Source organism: Aphis gossypii, chromosome 2 (assembly GCF_020184175.1).
Source record: "Aphis gossypii isolate Hap1 chromosome 2, ASM2018417v2, whole genome shotgun sequence".
NCBI classification, from domain to species: domain Eukaryota; kingdom Metazoa; phylum Arthropoda; class Insecta; order Hemiptera; family Aphididae; genus Aphis; species Aphis gossypii.
Window position 1 is genome coordinate 36,927,529 of NC_065531.1, and position 21,372 is coordinate 36,948,900.

The 21,372-nt window shown below is 29.0% G+C and overlaps 1 protein-coding gene across 2 annotated transcripts; it reads left to right on the forward strand.

Moving 5' to 3' along the window:
• Nucleotides 1–2,577: 2,577 nt before the first annotated feature.
• LOC114130336 (uncharacterized) lies at nt 2,578–21,314 on the forward strand. Of its 2 annotated transcripts, XM_027995293.2 has the most exons (6): nt 2,578–2,886; nt 12,961–13,593; nt 14,161–14,280; nt 14,722–14,828; nt 16,514–16,771; nt 18,729–21,314. In XM_027995293.2, exons 1-6 carry the CDS (start codon nt 2,784–2,786, stop codon nt 19,353–19,355), a joined length of 1,848 nt encoding a protein of 615 aa, XP_027851094.2. In that variant the 5' UTR covers nt 2,578–2,783; the 3' UTR covers nt 19,356–21,314. The 2 variants fall into 2 exon arrangements, with proteins under 2 accessions (XP_027851094.2, XP_027851097.2); XM_027995296.2 differs by lacking the exon at nt 14,161–14,280 and having other exon boundaries at nt 2,579–2,886.
• The last annotated feature ends 58 nt before the right edge of the window (nt 21,315–21,372 follow it).

Consider the following 21,372-nt stretch of genomic DNA (forward strand, 5'->3'; position numbering starts at 1 on the left):
AAAATACTTATATTTAAGATTTTGTACTGTACAATAAATACCTACAATACTATTTTAGTTTGTATATTATTTGTATAAATAATAACGTAATAACAATTAAGATAATAATATAATATATTATAATACTTACTTAATATTATTTTATTATAACTAATACATATTATGTTAGAGAATATATATTTATAGATATGAGTCGACACCTAACTATAAAATGTAATTTTTCTCATAATATGTTTAGCGCGATTAACGCCATTGCAACCACAGAGATGATGGACGTTGTTTTACTATGTGATGGAAAGTTTCACGACATAATAATATGAACTTAAATCATCAACTACGATGAGATAAATTATTATAGTGTTATATGGTTTATTGAAAATGCCTATAATAGACTAAAAAATATGTCGGTGTACCTAGAGATTGTGATTTGATACGTATAAAGGTCACATGGTTAGACTGTTTTAAGTACTGAAAATATAATATGTGTGTAGGAAATGTATACGTATGTAATATATTTCTATGTTTGTATAATATACTGTTTAGAATAGTTTAAGTGTCTGGGAAGTGAGCAACACATTTTTGACATTGATATGTATTATGACGCCCGAGGTCATTCGGAAAATTTTTGATCGACACCTATAATGTTATCATGACGTTATAAATGAAACAGTTCCTTATACGATAAAATATTATTTGAGTAGCCACAAGACATATAATATTCATGTACCGGTGTACCGATGTATCTGTATGCAGTGTGGAAACTCTTTAATTTTTTCACTAATCAGCAATTATTTAATCTAATTAGTAATTTTTTAATTAATATTATCATTAAATAATTATTATTTATAGTATACACGATTTCAATAAATATGGTTACTTGGTTAAAATTTGATCAATATCTTTTATAAAATGAATTATTATAGTAGGTAACTTAATTAAGTGATTTTTTTTTTTTTAAATTTAGATAACCTATGAACATTTGAAACTGTAAGATACTTTTTTGATTTAAATCCGAATATTCTTGTAGTTCATATCATATTATGGATCATACTTTAATGGAAACCATAAATTACTATAAAAAAAAATAATACAATATAATGATGATGTTATTGTCCTATAAATACAATGATGTATACTTTGTAGACATTTTGATTTTGAGTGATTAATAAGTCTAGCCATATACGATTACACATTATTTGGTGCCAAGATCTTTATCCATTGCAGTGGCGCCCTAGATGATGTAAGTTTACTATTGTAAAGATGAGGAATGTCGGACGAGAGTAATTTTGAAATTTTATATTATATTGTTACAGAAGTGTCATTAAGAGTTTGGTAAAGTAAATTGAACTGACTAAACTGAGTATTAGAGAACTCATGTTAACAATTTTACAAAAATTAATAATAAAAATACTTATATTATTTTATTAATATTATTTACAGGTATTGATTAAATTCTGAAAGTTTATCATTTTCTCATTAGTTTAAATTATAAACCGTCTTCTGAACGAAGCATGGTTAAAATTGCTTAAACTTTTCATTCTCTCAAACTTTCAACACTTTTTTGTAGTTTTTCATTTAGTTCACTATAGAAAACTACTGAATAATTTTAAATACAAGCACTAATAATCAAGTTAAATTTTCTATCGATAATTAAGAGTTTGAAAAATTCTATTTATACAAGAAACTCCAAACGAAAAAATATTTTTAATTTAATTAAAATTTATATTAAAAAAAAATATATCATTAAAAAAACGTGTTTTTATTGGTAAATGATTAATACGTATATATTTAAAAAATTTAAAATGTATAAAAATAATTTATATTTTATCATCGATTGCATTAATATACGACGCACGGTATTAAATTTTTCACTGTAAAAAAAAAAATAATGTTCCTTATCGATGTCACATTTAACTTACCAGTTAAAATCATTATTACGTATTTATTAAGATTTATAATATTATTGTTATTAAATGTGAGTACTGTGTTACAAAAATAATCCACACACACATTATATACCACTATATTATCATCAATAGAAATTATTGAGTGGACTAACTTAGTGAGTTTTTAGCCGAAAAACAAATTTTTTATTCATTTTTACTGTGATTTTTGAACACACATAGGCCGTAAATCCGGTTGTATGTTTCGTCTCGTCACTTTTACCGCGCGTTTTTAGATCATCGGTTTAAAATTTGAATACTAATATACAATAATATAGACTATAATATGTTGAATAATTAAATTATTTGAAGATAATTATCGTGTTTTGTTTTGGTCATTTGATTTTAGGTATTTGGTTAACAGTGTACACTACTATACCTAACGCCCAACGATGTAATCGTTATTCTCGTGTCATGCCGAACTATTGTCGAAACTTCTAGAACCAAACGCTAAAGACCGTCGAAAACAACAACAATAATAATAAAAATAATAATTATTATTAAAAACAAACGTCGACGGCTGTGGTGATGTTTACAAAATATGTGGTGGTGGTGGTGGAGTCAGCGGCGGTAGCCGTGTCGGAATCTACGGCGGGAGAGGTGGGGATAGGATGTATAATATCTATAAAGCCGATCTGGAACGCGGCCGTGCCCATCAGAGTGTAAAGTGTGCTCGAACGGTGATCCGCGTGCGATTATAGCCAGCAATAACTCTCTTACACGTAAGAGATCCACAAAAATAATTCGGACTTCGTTATCGATAGTGTGTGTCTGTGCGAGTGTTGCGTGTGAACGCGACTGGAGCAGTGCCGCTGCGTAAAGAAGATACGAAACGTTACGATGTCGGCCAAAACGATGTTTTACGCGTTTTTCGTCTTTGCATTGGTCGCGGTTTGGTCAGCCGCAGCTGTGCCACTGGCCGTCGACGACTTCTCGTCGCCGGGTAAGTCGTGTTCGTACTATGTTTTTCGCGATAAAATAATATTGTTGTCCGCAGTTATACTTGCGATTTTCATTTTTACCATAAACACTCCCCGGGGGGGGGGCTAAGTGTGTTTAGTGAAAAAAATTGCCTATTTTAAGAAGTTACTTCGACCATTTGTTTTAAATTGTTTGCTGTTATAATGGACGTGGTTTCACCCTTACTTGTGACTCGGTTTAAAGCATGAGCAATGAGTTAATTACTCCGCTGAAATGGTTTAATATTTAATCCGTCTTCAATTTTATCAAACACAAAAAAAATAATATATAATTAAAGTATTATTTATATATATATATTTAAGAGGCCTCAAATATTAGTAGTTTCATCCGGCCTTCCGAGACTTAAATCCGTCCCTGGTTCCACGGTAGGTCGCCACCGTAGTTTCGTAACGCTCACCGCTAGACTTGCAATATTTTAATATTTCATAATCATCGTTGAAAGGACGAGATTTCTGATGGTTCGTCGCGGAAAAGAAAACAAAAACGTCATCGATTATTGTTATTATTGTCGTCACTGTGTAAGCCGACCTTTGATGGCGTTTTCCTATTAGGAACGCTAGTGCATGACGAGGTTATAATAATAATAGTATTATTATTATTTATAAGTGTGTAGTCTCGGGCGCTTAGCTGTGTGCTCTTTTTTTTTTCTGTAAATATTCGTTATTTTTAGGAAAATAATATTAAACATATTAGCTAGCCTCTTCGACAAACTATCACTTATCAGTATATATTACTACAGTTTTAAATATTTTATACATTGAAATATTTTAAATATTCGGTTCATAATACAGTTTATTAATTTATAGTAAAGTATGATGCACTGTGTGAACTGTGTGGGCAATAAACAATACATACACCCCATTATTCGATTTTCCGAAAAAGTTTTTTTTTTAAAGTAAAACTATATTAGTTTAAAAACAAATTATTCCTATGCTTTCTGTCCAGGAACCGCACACAAAATCCGACAAAAGGTCAGCTATAATAATCCTCTCGACCTCTTTCTTTATAGTTCTTAGTTTAGAAACAAATTTATCGCATACAATATTAAATTATACGTTTTGTGAAATAACAACAATATTGTAATAATTAATAATTAATAATAATATTACAGTATGCAATTAAATATACTTATAAAATATACAATATAAAAATCTATTACAAATAAAATTATGAATATTAAAATAACTAAAGTAAAAATATTTTGGGAAATACGCGCAACTGATAACTTCTTCTAGTGTACCAAGTATTGAAATCATTGGCACCTATTAGGTACGCACCTGCGAAGCTTGTATACTCTATAGTGTTTTACCATGTAGAATTTTTATCAGTTTTTGAATCTACATAGCATACAGGCATAACAATTAACAACAGAAACGGTTTTTGTTCATCAAAACTCACTCGTGAGTATTATTTTACGAAGACCTGTTTTTAAAACCTTACAGAGTAATATTAAATTATCCACTCAGTAGCCGTATCGAGCATACCATTATAATTATACTTTAAATATTACTATGCACAGTGCGGGCGACATGGAAACAAATTTCACTCTGCACGCATAATGTGGTATTACGTTAAGTATAACATAATATATTATTATAATTATTCATCTAACGGGACTTTTAACATGTTGTAGGTATGCTATAACATTATTATAAGAATGCCTAGTATAACGCGGAGACTGTATTACGATTAATATACGGCGTAATAATAGATTTATCGTCTACTATATTACATGCGTGAAATATTATAATATACTTACATATTATATACATGCATATATTATTTGGTCCTTTCCCCGGCACAGGACTTGAGCGAGTCCGGTTTGCAACGTTTGGTGACAATGATAATATTTAGTATCTACACTTATACGTAAATTAATTTTCCGGATACTTGTTTGTGAGGTTTTCATGTTTTAGAAAACGTTTCAAATATAATACCTCTCTCTGTATGTATCATAATTCATAATAATAATAATAATACAAAAATATGAATATCTAATGAGTATAATGATATATTATACCTATAAACAACGTCATAATTGAGTTTAGAAAACAATCGAGGTATATATTTTTTTTTTTGAGTAGATAATATCTCTGTTATAAATATTTTTGTTTGACAATAAATCTATCATCACTTAATTGTTTTGTATAAATAAAATTAACGTATTTGCTGGGTTAACAAACACTTGGTTAAGTAAGGTGAACAAAAAAGTATATTTTCGCCAAATGTTCACCGCAGTACTATAATGTTTTACTGTTTTAGTTTAAATTTGTATTACTAGTCAAATATTCGTCGTTAAATACGAGTGACCTCAAGCCTGTGACAACACAAACTACCCGCATATATACTTACATTTATGTAAGGTTTAAACGAATCGAACCAGCGGACCGTGATTTTTTTGAGCGAGTAGATATAAATTTATAATCTTGTAAGTAAGGTATATACCTAGGTACGAGCCCTAAAATAAATAACAGAAAAAAAAGTTCGTAACCAACCGAGAGTCGAGTGCTGTTTAATACGCGACATTGGATTTAATCAATTTAATGGCATTTTGCCCGAACACACATACAGAAAGAAAGGTAGAAATTAAACACAGCTAAATTAAAAGAGATTATATGATGTATATTGTATATTATATATTTTGTAAGCGACTCGAAACAGGCGTGTGCCCTACTCGGTAGACTGTTTTTGAAACACAATTTCATTTTGTAGCCACTAAATTTATTATATATATACATAATATTATATTTACTATTATACTATGCTTATATTACCACCACTATACTCCACAGGCCGATAGTTCAATAACCTATAACAGGAAATTTTTCCAGACTATATGTTTATGATAAACCTTTTTATTTTTTATTTATTTTCTTTAACAGACATTTCAATTCAGAAGTAACAACATGTTTTTTATGTGATTTTCAATTAATAAAAATTAAATTTCAAACCAGTAGTTATAATTATTATGGTCATAAGCAATTTTATTTTAGATTGTCAAAACCAGTGACGTGGTGAACTTGTCATTTTTCAGAAGCAAGTCTTTGAATTCCACCCTTTTTTCTACCAACTTACAATCACCAATTTAAGTTATTGACTGTTTTATTTTTAACTATTCGTCGCAGTTGTAAATACTTTAATACTAGTTAATACTGCGTTACCTTCCCATCCAACCACCACCCTAAAAAAAAAAACAAGAAATAGTCGCCTCTCGAGTACCATTTTTGCCGTAATAGCATCGATCAGAGTGCGGGGGATAAAATATCGGCACACAATTTTGAATAGGTTATGATAGGTTAAATAATTCTGTGAGATTTATTTTTAAAGCAAATGCTGTTTATGTTTACATAATTTTATAACTAAAAAAAAAAAAAAATCCACAACCGTCATTGTCAAAATCACATTACGGCGTTATAGACATGATATTATTCGCTCCGCTAGGAATTGAAAATTTTTGCTGCGAATTCAAATGGTAGAAACACTGTGCGTCTGACAAACAGTTCTTACTTAGTACCTACAATAACGTCATAACAATAATAGACCGTACGTCCGGTATGCTACATGGCACGTTACGGAATCTTTGGTTCGTGAAGGATGTTAGCAGTGTACAAACATGGTAGGTTTTGATCATTATTATACCACGGTTGAGACGTAATCTGGCGGCGTTTCGATATCCATGATATATAAACTTGCGTTCGATCCGTGTATAATGTAAATATTGTAATATATTATAACACGCCTCGCACGCACGGGAGTATAACAATGTGATATGCATATTATATCGATACCTTAAAATGGCACGTATCTATTATTAATGTGCGATAATATAATATTATAATGTGATGATTATTCGGACGTCGGTATAAGAGAACGCTGTGGCGTGCGAAACAATAATAATATTTTCTACAATCATTTTCCACATTATGCGGTGTATTTTAATATACGATTATAAATTGACGTACGTGCCAGTCATCTTTTCATGTTCTCCGTATTACTCAATATTGTATTATTATTCCGGTGATATGAATACCATTTTTTAAAACGCTTTTTGATACCATATTATACTCAAAAGTAAAAATTTGATTTAGAAAAAAAAATACTAGATAGATACAAATCACCGTATCGAGTTTTTAACCTTTGATTTAATAGAAAATTAATGTTGGTTTTAAATACTTGCTATTAATTTTCATATTAGGTATGTTAAACATTTACACGTAGTATTCATTAGTTATATGTTTTAAATTTTAAAGAATTTAAAATAAAATTACATTTATTTTATTCAATCGAAATGTCAAAAAATATGTAGTAGATATGTTGGAATACATTTTCCCATGCACTTTTCACGTTTAAAAAAATACTAGTTAAATGCCATTACTTTGAGTTATTACGGTAAAAAGTTTATTTTGGTCAGGTTATAAATCGTGAAAAAATTAAAAATTTTCAGTATATTATTAAGTTAAATTGTAAATCCCCGTTAATGTTTGACGTTGGTCCAATTAATAATTTGGCACCGTCATTGCGCCATAATCATTGGTTTGGTTTTGTAAATTAAATTGTTTTGCAGTTGCTCTTATAATAATATATTATTATTATGTGTCTTTTTCCTTGATATGAGTCATATCGTAAATATCGTACTTATTATTCTATTACATATTTGATATAATATACATAGGCACACGTTGTATAAATTTAAAGTCGTCCATATTTTTTTTTTTTTAAATAATATATTTTTAGAACTGAATTCTGAATAAAGGTGTTTTAGCAGAAACATCAATGTAATAAGACCCTCCCAATCTATGTGTACAAATTTAGATATAGTTTTAAAGCTTTAAGTCCACAAATCGTGTTAACATATGCCATACTGACACAAGGATTTTGTATATTATTATTATTATTGGTATTATTATTATATTATCATTATCAAATACTATTCAATTGAATACTATAAATTATTGTCCAAATGGAATCGGTGTGTCATATAAATTTACACAGATATACAATATATATAAACTATTTAGGTATAACAGTTATATGCGACAACATGCAACTTCAGTAATATTAATATTTTACTTTAATTTGGTATTTTTTTTAGAGAACATTTTCCGTTGTTTTGTTAATGCACAATACGATACACATAATTACATAGGTGTGAATAATAACTATTGTTACCTACTTCACGCGTGCAGGTTGACACGTTTATGTTTGGTATTTTAATATAGGTAATAATTTGACATTTTGACGTGTCAAAAAATGTACTTATTAATATTTGGAAAACATATCTAGTTTAATTTCCATTTCCATTTTTCGGGTTTTTAAATCTTTTGACGGCTCTTATGTAAAGTAAAATTTATACAGTATACAGTTTATGTGTTATATTATGTGTCGTCTAGTTTACTTTTAACACAGGGATGAATATGGTGTCTAAACCATTCAGCTGTACTTTCATCCAAAACACAATAACATTATATTATATAACAATATATCATAAGGTAGTATTAATATATATAAAAATCTACCATGGTTATTTGCTATTATTCAAATAGTGACTTATGAAATCTATATCAAAATCATCATACTTTAGCTATGTTTTTTCTTGAAAATTTAAAGTTTTCAATATATACCGAGATTATTTTTAGTATAGCATGTTAAGATAATATTATGATATTATACATACTACTGCAGTTGTAGTGTTATTATTATTTTTTTCGTAAACACGCCTGGCTTATCTTTTATAGAATGATTTTAATAAAAATATTTTAGCTAAATACGACACGGTACATGCGATGCACAGCTGCCACGACCGTGCACTGTATAAAATCCCTAAAGACAAAACGATTAATTTGCGTCATGCGTTAGTGAATCATGTATGCAATTTTTATCTCATCACCGACTGTATAATAAATATAGCCTTTAGGCTATGGCGGTAAGTTAGAGGTTTACCGATTAAACTGGCATATATTATAATGTGTACCTAAATTTAACTGGAACATATTAGGATTTTAATAGTGCGCTTAAACCAGATTCAATTGGAGTGGATTAGTGGATGTTATTGTTTCGATGGACAATATATATGTATTATTATCTTGAAACAGTCGGAACTCGACTCGATTATAATATAAACTCATTACTAGCCGACGCTGTTGAAATATAAATTGGTCGTGTATTGACGTGAGCGCATCATCATTAGGAAAACTGGCAATTTCCGCAAAGGTAATATTATATTGCTATGCCGTCTACGAATTAACTACAAATAACAAATTAGCATGCAATCATCGTTATTAGAGTCCAGATATTTGATATTTCCGATTACAATAACGAAAAATTAGGTCGGTATATGAGTTCGCTACTTTATGCGTATCTTGTACATGATCCAGGTAGCAAAATCGTAAAGATATTATTTACTATGGTATTAATATTTAACTATAAAAAAATATATATATATTTTATTATTTAATTTAATTTTAAAATAATTTATATTTCATGCGAGGTCTATAATTTTAATCGTGTATGTAATTATTATTTTATATATAACATATTATTCAGTAAAATCTACTTTTGTGTTAAGACTCACAAGAGTATAAGATTTGTGTACACTAATATTTATTATTTGCATGTATTCTTCAAGAAGATATGTATGATTGTTCAGTATTATATGCATCATTTAGAGTTTTAATTTTTTTTTATGTCCTATAAATCAATAAAAATTGTCGACTGATAATCACTATAAAAATATTTATTTTCAAGCGTAGTAATCATCACTGCTTTTTAAATTAAATTTGTATTATATATATATTCGTTATTGCAATGTATATTTTCATTATGCATGAATGCACAATTTATATAAACAATTTTTTTAATTTCTTATTTATATTTTTGATGTTGATTGCCTTGTGAGTTGTGGTTTGCGCACCGGCTGTTAAAACGTTTGCGAAGCCATTGCTGCAAGAACGATTATTTTACAACAACTGGTAAAATAATTAAATTACTATTAGTATAATTTAGGTAGAGTTATAATAAATAACTTGAAAGTACTTATATGACGTATGTGTTCCTCCAACTAAGTATTTATTATTGCTTTAATTGGTTGAAGAACATAATTCCTCCTAGTTGGAATGATATTATTTTAGAAAATCAAATTAATATAGCTATCTCTATTATGATAAAAGTATAATAAATTATGTATCTAATATTAAGAGTTGGTAGTTTTGTTAATTTCGAAGCTATGAGTAAATTGTGAGCTATTCAGGTTTTTTCTAGTTACAATTATAACATGAGCATAATGTTCATAATAAATTTCATCATAATACCGTGTATACTATAAATTTGAATGACCAAACAGACGTTTTAATAAATTATTTTATAATGCTATTAACGTGGAAAAAAATTACAATGACTAAATTCAAAATATCTTTTCCTGTAATATTATACTCTCCTCTTTTTTTTTTGCTGTATATTATTATAACATACTATTTAATCGTGGATTCGAAGGTTACAAAATAATATTATGATGGTCTGATGGATCTTTTAACACGAACTTGCGTATTGTTTACATTATAATATAACGTTAATCGCATAACATCTCCGGCCTTCACTTGTTTCATGATATCTAATTATAATGCATTGTAAAATATAATATTAATAGTATGAGATATATTAATTATTATCATCATCATCATAGCTAATAAGTCAGCGCTATGTATTTCGTTACCCCACCAATCATTCTAGCAGTATTATAATATAAACATGCAAATTAAAGCAAAACAACTTAATTTCCATTATTAAAAAATGATAGTAGGTACAATGATTAAGTTATAGAAAAATGTAAGAAATATTTTGAGAAGCAGTAAAAATGTTATAACTAATAAAGTTCAATAATCTTTGATACCGTATAATTGTGAGTGTGTTTTTTTAAATAATCTCACGGTTTTCAATAAATATAAATTAAAATAATAACACTATACACCATAATAATAGTGAGCCATAACACGTCTACTGTATCATATTTTAACGGGTTGAGTCGTGACGAAATGAGAGCTATACGAAAAAGTGATATGGTATTTGGGTTGAAATAGACAAACAGACGTGAGAGATTATTGACATTATATATTAATATGATATTATGTAGAATTTTTTTGTCCATTTATACTCAATAATCGTTGCGTTTTGTTAATTTTTGAGATTTAAATGGAAAAAAGATTTCCAATATAAAGATGAACCATTATAACAACTGAATTATCCCTCCCGTTATTTGTAATTTATTAATACATGTTCTGTTAGGATTAATTTTTAACTTTTTAGAGTATTAAGTTATTTTATACCATTTTCGGTAGCCTTTTAAAATGAGGACTATATTTTTTGCTGTAAATGTTGATATATCTAAATCAAAATTTGAACGATTAGATCCAGAATTATAAAACTCAATGTAGGTACTTAGAATAGTATTTAATGATAATAGTTTTATATACACGAGTTATATGCGATATTTAGTATTGGTATTAATTGGACCATTATCATAAAATATTTCAATTTTTTTTAAAGATAAATACAACCCCTAGGATACAACAATAAAGTACTTATGTAATAATTCGATAATATGACAATAAGATGATTTGGTATAATAATACATCAAATTAAAATTGATAATACTTTCTACATGATATGTTAATATATTATTATGTATAATTTATAAGTATATAAATCAGAATATTGACCTTTAAAGATAAGTGGAAATTTATTAACTACACACATCTATAGAATAGGGGTAAATTTTTTTCATACCTACTTAGTTTCAAAATTAGAATGTCACATGTCTAACATAAATTTTCTGATCATAATACGTTTTTATTAAATATATTTTTGTAGAATGAAAAATATGTGTTCACAGTTGTTTGAACTTATTTGTAGTTGTATTGGATAAAGTTTTACAATATTTACATTCGTGTAGATAATAGCCGTGATTAATTTAATAATTTATAATATAAATATTCACAATTTCCAAGAGTTGAGATGTTATTAAAATAATAATGGGGTGCTAACTGTTGAGCTATTATGTCTATACCCTAATACTTATTAATTTATGCTCGTGTATAAAATAATAATAATATATTATAAAAATATTACACTGATTTAAACAATTGCTGTGGAAACAGATTTTACTAGATGCGTGCTATTTTTTATGATTAACACAGCTCGATATAAAGCAGTTGCCGGCGCACAGATTAATTGTACATTTCACTATTAAAGTTTTGCTATGTCGTACGCGCTCGTCTGGAGCTGATTATAATAATAACATTATTATAATACTTATTGGTATTCAACACGACACGGCACGCGTGACGTTCATCCGGCGTGATCAATTTGAATAACGTTTAGTACCAAAGAGTTGACGTATTGCGTTTTTGAATCATATAGTGTCGGATCTAAGCTCAATGCATTGTACATAAATATATTAGATATTACAGAGAATAGGCATCACCTAAACGTTAAGCGAGTATAGTGCGATAAATGAATAAATTATTGTACAAAAACGCTGAGTAAAATTTTAAAATCAAGAATTAACATAAAAACCATCTATAATAAAGTTTTGATGAAAAAAAAATATTTTTTTTTCAATATCAATAATTTTTTTTAATCTAATATTATGCTTCCTTCAAATAAATGAAAGTGTAATCATGTATATTGTTAAGTGTAATATAGTAATTGTTGATAATACCAGATTTATGTTTACATGATTGATTTAGTTTAGTCTTGAGTTGTGGTTGCGTCAAAATATATTTGAAAAAAGATTTTCGTTGATTATCTAGTAAACCTATAGAAATGTCTTTTATGATGTAGGCATATAATACATAACATTGATATTAGCCCTATGACCTACTCACTTTTTTGGTGCGCTTTATTTGTACATAATTATGAATGAAATGCATAAGATAATAATGAAGGTCAAGATCTAACCTTATAGTAAACTACACGATATAATTAGCGTAATATAATTTAATCAATTGGTCATTAATTGATGATATTTTAATTTAATTTCTAGCAAATCTTAAAGAAAACCTTGAAATTGAAACTCCGTTAGTAAGTCAAGAGCCTGAACAGCAGACGAAGGGAACGGATGCGTCAGTTCTACAAACCGACAGGACTGAATCATCTCCGGATGCGCAGCAGTCTAGTCAAACGGAAGAAGTGACCGTTGGATCAGGAACTCCAGTGATTGGAACTGAACCGGGTTTATCGGAAGTTTCCAAGTCCGAATCTGACGTTTCGACGACAGCCACCGTCGAACAAACGGAAAGCGTCACCGGAACAAACTCGCCTAGCCCCGTCGCAGAAACCAACTCTCCCAGCCCCATCGCCGGAACATTCCCTTCCAGTTCCGATGCCAAACCCAACCCATCTGTCCCTGTTTCCCATCAACCATCTAGACCGAACTACTCGGGTAGCGTGCATTCTGTGAAATTAGGACCAGGTATTCCGTTCTTTTTGGAACTGATACAGCCTTTCCAGCCTTTCCAGTCCTTCCGTCCATTCCAACCTTTTCCTTCTAACACTAATGATCAACCATTCAGGCACCAACCGATACCGTTCGGCGCTCCCATCGATCCATTCGCAAATCCTATGAATACTCAACCTTTCAACCAGATGGTTGAAGCATACACCAATGAGTTTAGAAGTACGTTTCGCCAGTAATTCGTATTTTTATATCATCTATTTGTGATTTAATATTAAATCATGTTGAAAATAATCATAACCCTATTATTATCGTCCCATAATATAGTAACATTTGTATCGTGTGCATGCATATTTGATAATAAGTTATCATGAATACAGGCGCTAAGTTGTATAAACACACCTCGATACATTAATATTGATTTATTGAATCAATTTTATAGTAAAACATAAAAAAAGTGTAATTACGAGTATGTATATTTTCTATTTCCATTCTATCATTTCAAAATTCTAAACATCATACAAACATACAATATTTTATATGTACATTTAAACTAAAAGCCAGTATATCCTCTTCGTTGTTTGTAGCCTCAAAATCCCCCTCACCGAGTACTTGGCGCCTATATTGACGATACACAATAATAATAACAATGCATTGTTAACACCGGAAAAATTTTAACATTATATTTTAAAAGGCTATTTAATACACCATATTGTTAACACCACTTACTATTACCATTTAATCATTCGCTTAACAAATACTAACCTATATTAACCGCTTCGTTCACAGCTCCCGAAGTCATAATATTAAAACCGAAAAGAAACGTCCGACTTAATACAACCGCAATGCCACCCATTCCGTTGCTAATGAACATCATGCTTAACGCTTTTCGGCATCATGAGCCGTCAGGTAAATGTTGCGTGACGTATTTTATTATAATATATAGTTATACCGATTGATTTTGTCTTACCAGCAAATAGTTAACAGTCTTTATCAGTAAATATATTTGCATGTACTTTTGCAAATACAATTTTTAATAATTATTATCAGAAATTAAATACAACATTTTTTTTAAATAAAATTATATTAAAAAATATACTTTGTTTTTAAAAATGTTTGTGATACTTTAAATAATTTGAAAAAAAATAAATAAATTTAGCGATAAAAATTATATTGTAAACAAACATAAGATGCGTCAAATTTGCAACTTTTATTTATTATTATATATCATAAATGCGTATTACGTATTTGCATTAATTAGTGTAGTTTATTTTAAATACTAATACATTAATAAAGGAGATTTGTACATTACATTATTTTAAATTTATGTTTCTAAAATTTTAATTTTAGACATGTTGGCATCTTTTGACAAAATGGGCTTCCCACCAATGGAAAACTTGGGTGAAGTTCAGGAAGGCTCAGGCAAGCCCGTGAGGAAGACTACATCCAAGACCGAAGTAAGAGAGACAATGCACTTATCAAATAATTTTTAATTGAGTAATTTGTATTTATACGATATATACGAGTAGATCAGTCGAAAACTGAATGTTATAAATAGAAATGCATTAGCACTAATTTACCAGTCACTAATTAATTATAATTATTAATAATAAAATAAGATTAGCGAACAGCTTTGAGTTATTATTTGTGGTTTAATATATTTACATAGGTACAATTGTATAATATTATGTATTATATTCTGATTGATCAATCATAAGTAATAACTCATAACATACCCATATAAGTAGATTATAGGATAAATTGAATCTTATGGTATCGATTTTTAAATTGTCTAACCACATAGAAAATAATTCCGGAATATATGTATATTTTTTAAAAGACTTAAAAACTAAAGTATGAAATCGTTATTAAATAATATGCTGCGAATAAAAAATAGTAGTTTAAAAAAATTCATTTTTACTGCTAATTCTCATTTGATTCTGTACACGTTTCTGCATTTACAAATCTTTACGTGATGTTCATTTCTATAGTAAATCAGTTATGTTTTATGCGCATATCTAAAGCTTTATATTCTCTGTATTAAATTATAGAGCTGTATTATAATTTTCAACCCGCGTTGTCCTTATTATAGTTACTGAAGTACTGCAGTAGAAAACTGTTGCAGGTTTTGATGATGCCAACGACCAATTTTTTGTACGGTTGACTATAAAATAATATAATAAACACTACACATATTTAGTGCATATTTTATCTACTGCGAGTTACCCAAACACGTATTACGTCTTAAACGTGTCTAACATTTTATAATATTGAAAATACACGTGCAAAAATTCGTATATATATTTTGTTTTATTACTTGGAATTCAAAAGTGTATTAACATATTATTATTTACACTAATAATGTATAACACAGAACGGTCCAATCCTCCACCCGCATACGATTCTCAAAGCTTTTTCCTTTAGAAAACTTATATTAACGTAAAAAGACTGGTTATATGGGAAAAACTTTGCTGTACAGTAACCTGTAACCTGTACAGTAGGTATCGAGTAAACATCGGACATAGAGTAGGTAGGTCACTATAATGAGTGTGTTAAATTTAAATCCAATTATAGGTATATAATTCTGAACGGAGATGGTTTGTCAGCCTAGGATATTTTTCGCTGGGTGGTGAAAAAGGTGGATTATAATTTAATGACCTGAATATCCTAAAATTAAACCTTGTACAAAATATGCCAATTTAAACAACTGGTGTATTTTTCAAGTTTCTAATTTTTAACCATAAAAAAAATCTAAAATTATTTGATAGTAAATCGTTATTGTACTCGTGAATTTTGGTAAAAATTTAAATTTGAGATTAAATTTCTTTATTTTGCCAACGTACAACCAATCATTATGTGTTTCACATTTTTGTATATTATTCGCTTTGAGACTGATCAACTGGGATTTGTTACAATTTTAAATCTATAGATAGAATTTCCAAAGCATAGTAGTGAAACTTGACAAAACTTGTCCATTCGTATCATTTTTGAGTGGGTATTTGAAATAAATAATGGCATTTACTTCACCTTTAAACATTACTTTTCAAGCTTAATATTGTGTACCTAATACCTATTGCGGACTTGTGTACTTGTAAATTAATTATAACCATTTCGTTTGTTGTTGTTTTGTGTATATGAATAGATCATTGACGGACACCAAGTCCAAATAAACGAAACGACGGTCACCAATGGAGACGCAAATCACAAGAGTTTCTACCATTTCAAAGAAATTCAAGTGCTGCCCGAAGAGACGAACAAAAAAATCTCAAATGAAAAAATTATATCGATAGCTAATGACGATTCGGAGACGGAGAAAGTAGAGACGAACGAAATCAAACCTAACCCGTCTGGTACAATGCAAGCTAACGTTAACGACGACCGGAAGAACTTTATTAAAAAGGTAGAATAACGAGATAGCAGTAGCTTCTTGTAAACGTATTAATATCAGCTATTATAGTATTATAATAACCTTAAGATCAATCCGTTACAAAAACGGATTGAATTAATATACCTAACGCTTGTATAAGTTATTTTCCCAAACATCATTAACAATCCTAATATAATATACTGTTTAGATATTATAATATTTGTTTTAATAAAAAAATAATTTAAAATAAGTTATTAACAATATCGATATTAAAAATCTTTTAATCGTTATTCGATCATAAAAGTATAATATTTGTATGGTTATTAATTCGATATTGTAATTATTATTAACAACATCATCGGCGTCGGAATAACTGAATATTTTCATTTAAATAATTAGGTGTTATAAAAATCAAAATGTTACAAAAACTATAAAATCAAAATATATTATTATATCTGTATAATATTACTTTTATATATATTTTATATTAAAAACGGTTGATTGGAATAAAATATTTTTGCCATAATATTCTCAAAAAGTATTATATTTTTGTAATCATTATATTTTGTAATACATACTATTAAAACTTTAAAGTCTCACGATACCTGTTATAGTCTGTTTAGAGATTATTTTTATAAAGAAAAATTAGATTTGTATTTTATTTTAAAATATAGCTTATTATTATAAAACACTTTATTATATTTATTTTGACTTGTGTGAATAAAACATTTTAGGTTTTCCCTCCTTGAACGGCTCGAGTTTGTATTTTTCAGGTTGTTACAGTGATGTTAAATTTATAAAAACAATTCAGCGTGTATATATTATAATTTGCTGCTTTTATCTTGATCGGTTCAAATTATGAAATGTATTATAGTAGTCAAATCGGTGTTTGCAATTTCACATATACTTAATTATTATTATTTTGTTTTCTATATATTATCATAATAAACAATAATCATTATGATATTTTTTTTGGTTTTAGCGACATAAAATTTTATATTGCAGCGTAATGTAGGTACATGTTTTGTACAAGCCATATTGCAAACACGAATTTTGAAATTCTCTTTACGCTTCATATTGATATAATATTATGGTCAAAAAGCTTTATTGTGGTTTTGTAATAACGCCGTTGTACAAATGATTTAAATCTTGCACGTGTATATTATTGTTATCAAATTATTATTGTACCGCGCAACCAAACCTGTTGGGTACGAAAAATTCAGGTGAAATGCCACGTCGAGGGGAAACAAGTGCAAAATAGACGCGTCTCACGGAGTTACCAAGTAAAACGATTGTAAATAGTAACGGTTGGGTTTGAATTGCTGCTCCTGGTCCATCGATCGGAATAACTGTCGAACACACAGGTACGTATAAGTTTTTTTATCTTTTGAACCGATCATACTTGGCTTATGCCTTTATGCAATTTTGCCTATCCGCTTTTAGAAATCGAATTAGCGTGACGACTGCTGTATGTTACATGCATCGAGAGGTTTTAAATCAATGTAGATAAACATGATGGTCACCAAACGGTATATAGACACAAATGCGAAGTTAAAAATCGATTTATAAAATTACTTTCAATATTGTAATATAATAGTATGATATTATTGTCAAAATAAATAATTTTTACTCAATAATAATATACTTATAATTTATTGTTATTTAAACAAGTTGTAATAATATACACATATAATAACTATATAATGTAATCAAATGTAGCTTATGAATGATTATATCAATATTGTTTTAGTCAACAGTCATGCTGTTTAACTGCATTAATATATTAATTACAATAACACATAGATTTACACATTAATACATAATAATATTAAACAATCGAATATTAACAATCGTAACATTATAATTTACCTAATAATGTTAAGCAGTCGTGTATATTGTTCACGTACATTTGACATACTCTTGAACAGATCATGTGACGTAGTATAATATAAAACGATGATCACATCTCGTGTTTTTTTTTCTCTCACAGACACCCGAGCCTGTCTCGCTGGACGATCACTTCCAGACCGCCGCGGCCAGTTACTACGCACCATACGCTCCACTATTCGGGCCCCACCAACCACCGACCGGTCCTTTGCAACAGAAACAGTACCACGGATCGTATCCGACACAGAACCAAGGGTTTTACCCGGCACCTAACCAAGGATTTTACCCGGCACCGAACCCAGGATTTTATCCGGCACCAAACCCAGGATTTTATCCGGCACCGAACCCAGGATTTTACCCTGCTCAGAACCAAGGATTTTACCCAGCCCAGAACCAAGGATCTCGTCCGTCTCATCCACCCCCAAACCACGGATCTCGTCCGTCTTATCCACCCCAAAACCACGGATCTCATCCGTCTCATCCACCCCAAAACCACGGATCTCACCCATCTCAACCACCCATCAGCTTACACGGCGATACTCTGGTTAACGAGCTTGCCGCTGCTCAACAACAATCATCCGGCGGCGTGGTGTTACCGCCCGAAGTAGAGTTTGTGGATGTGAATGGCAAACCGCAACCCAGCGGCCAGTATCATCACTACAACAGCAACAAAATCATCAACGATAACGGTAATCGCGGTCATGACAAGTTTCCTGGCCGTAAGTACTGACTGCGGAGGGGTCCGATTTAACTCGCGGTCGGTGTGTTATGACTTAGTGTACTCAATGAGTTAGGATACGTAAAATAATAATTTATTATATCGAATTGTGTATTATAGTAGTCTATAATGAAGGCTCTGTGTGTCGAACCGTTTTATCGTTAACATACATTCATAATACATTTAAATTATTTACACTGTACCTACCTATATATCATTATATCTAGACGGACTCCCGCATCAGTGTATTGTGTAAATACGAAGTCATCATCGTTATTCTGCATCGTTTAATATCAGTTATTTATTAAAAATATTGTTTTTATTTTTATTTTTTTTGTACATATTTTTATTCACACACATATATTATTATATCCTTTGTTATAAGTACGTATGAAGTATAAATATTACCATGTATTTTACTTGTCCGCCCGCTATAGAGACTCTCCGTAGAGCGTCGTTGTGGCCGCGCGTTCTCTCTCTCTCTCTTATTTATAATAATATTATCTGTGTACTGGCAGCTTATTATACCGGCATCGCATAAATAATAAATAACCTCATCGCTCTCGCAATACTCACATTTAATTAATGAATATATTATTTTAACGTGCAAACAGAAATTTGTTCCACATGGATTTCAAAAGACAAAAAATATACCTATAAACATAATATATTACACAAAAAAATAATTTTAGTCAATATCGTTCTTAATCTAGACGCCATTTACTGATATATTTTTCAATAAATATAATTTTTTTATGTTCAAGTGATATTCAGTCAATTTTTGGCGTTAATTTTAATTCGTATTAATTATTAATTACTATTGTATAATTTTTAGTTACTGTACCTATACCTAATAATTAATACATATAATATTATGTTTCTATAATAAACCGTAAAGATACCAAAGTTATAAAATATTATTTTATTATACATTGTTTTTATTTGTCCTTAATTGTATAATATTTTTGTATTAAGCCTAACTATAGATTTTGCTCTTTATATTTTGCTGAATTATAGATGATGTTTATTTCAGATGTATTCATGTCATTTCTGTATTTAAAAATTACAATGCTATAATGCATTCCTCTATATTATTATGTATTTTAGACGATGGTTGATTGGACTCATTAATAAAAATTCAACTATAATTAAGTACTTGAACACCAATTTATATCTAAACTTAATATTTAATGCTTAATACTTTTTTGTATATTATGTTGGATAACATTGATCATCTTTTAAGTAGGATGTAAGAAAACATTTTTTTGAAAAATAAATAAATTGAAATAAATTTAAGGTAATATATTTTTAGGTATATTGATTTTAAATGTAGAAACAGATCACTGTAAATTTACTAAAATAACTAACATTGGACTGTTATTTGCTGTTTTGTAAATTAATAAATAATTCAGGTAAATAGGTAATTGACGGTTCGTATTACCATTTAATTTTAGGTAAATACAGAATTGTATAGATTCTTTGATAATTTCTGTTATGCAATGTCAACATTTAAAACTACAAATTACGTCATATTGGTTACTATTATAATATTATGTGAATAAATAGAATGCATTTTAAATCTATGTCAAGTTAGTGGACTACCTATGATGATTTAAAATACACGGCCTTTGTTATAAGCAATATATTCTAAAAAATGTGTTTGTGAAATTCTAACTATTTTGTTAACATGTAATAATAATTTCTATATTATTTGTTATACCAGTCAATATTCCTGTTGCCAATATGATATTATACATGAGTGATGAGCAGATATTTGACTACAAATGCATTGTATAACATAATATTGTAGCACTATCGTTGATTATAGAATATGAATAATGAATAAATATATAATATTACAGCAAATGCTTTAATCAATAGTACTATGTAATATGCATTAGGTATGCATTGCAGAAAGACTATAGTATAGTATTAATTTAACAAAATATTACGAATTCTGTTTTTAACCGACTTATGCATTTTTTTTTTTTTAATGTTAAGTAATAACTGCTAAATATTGACTCATATG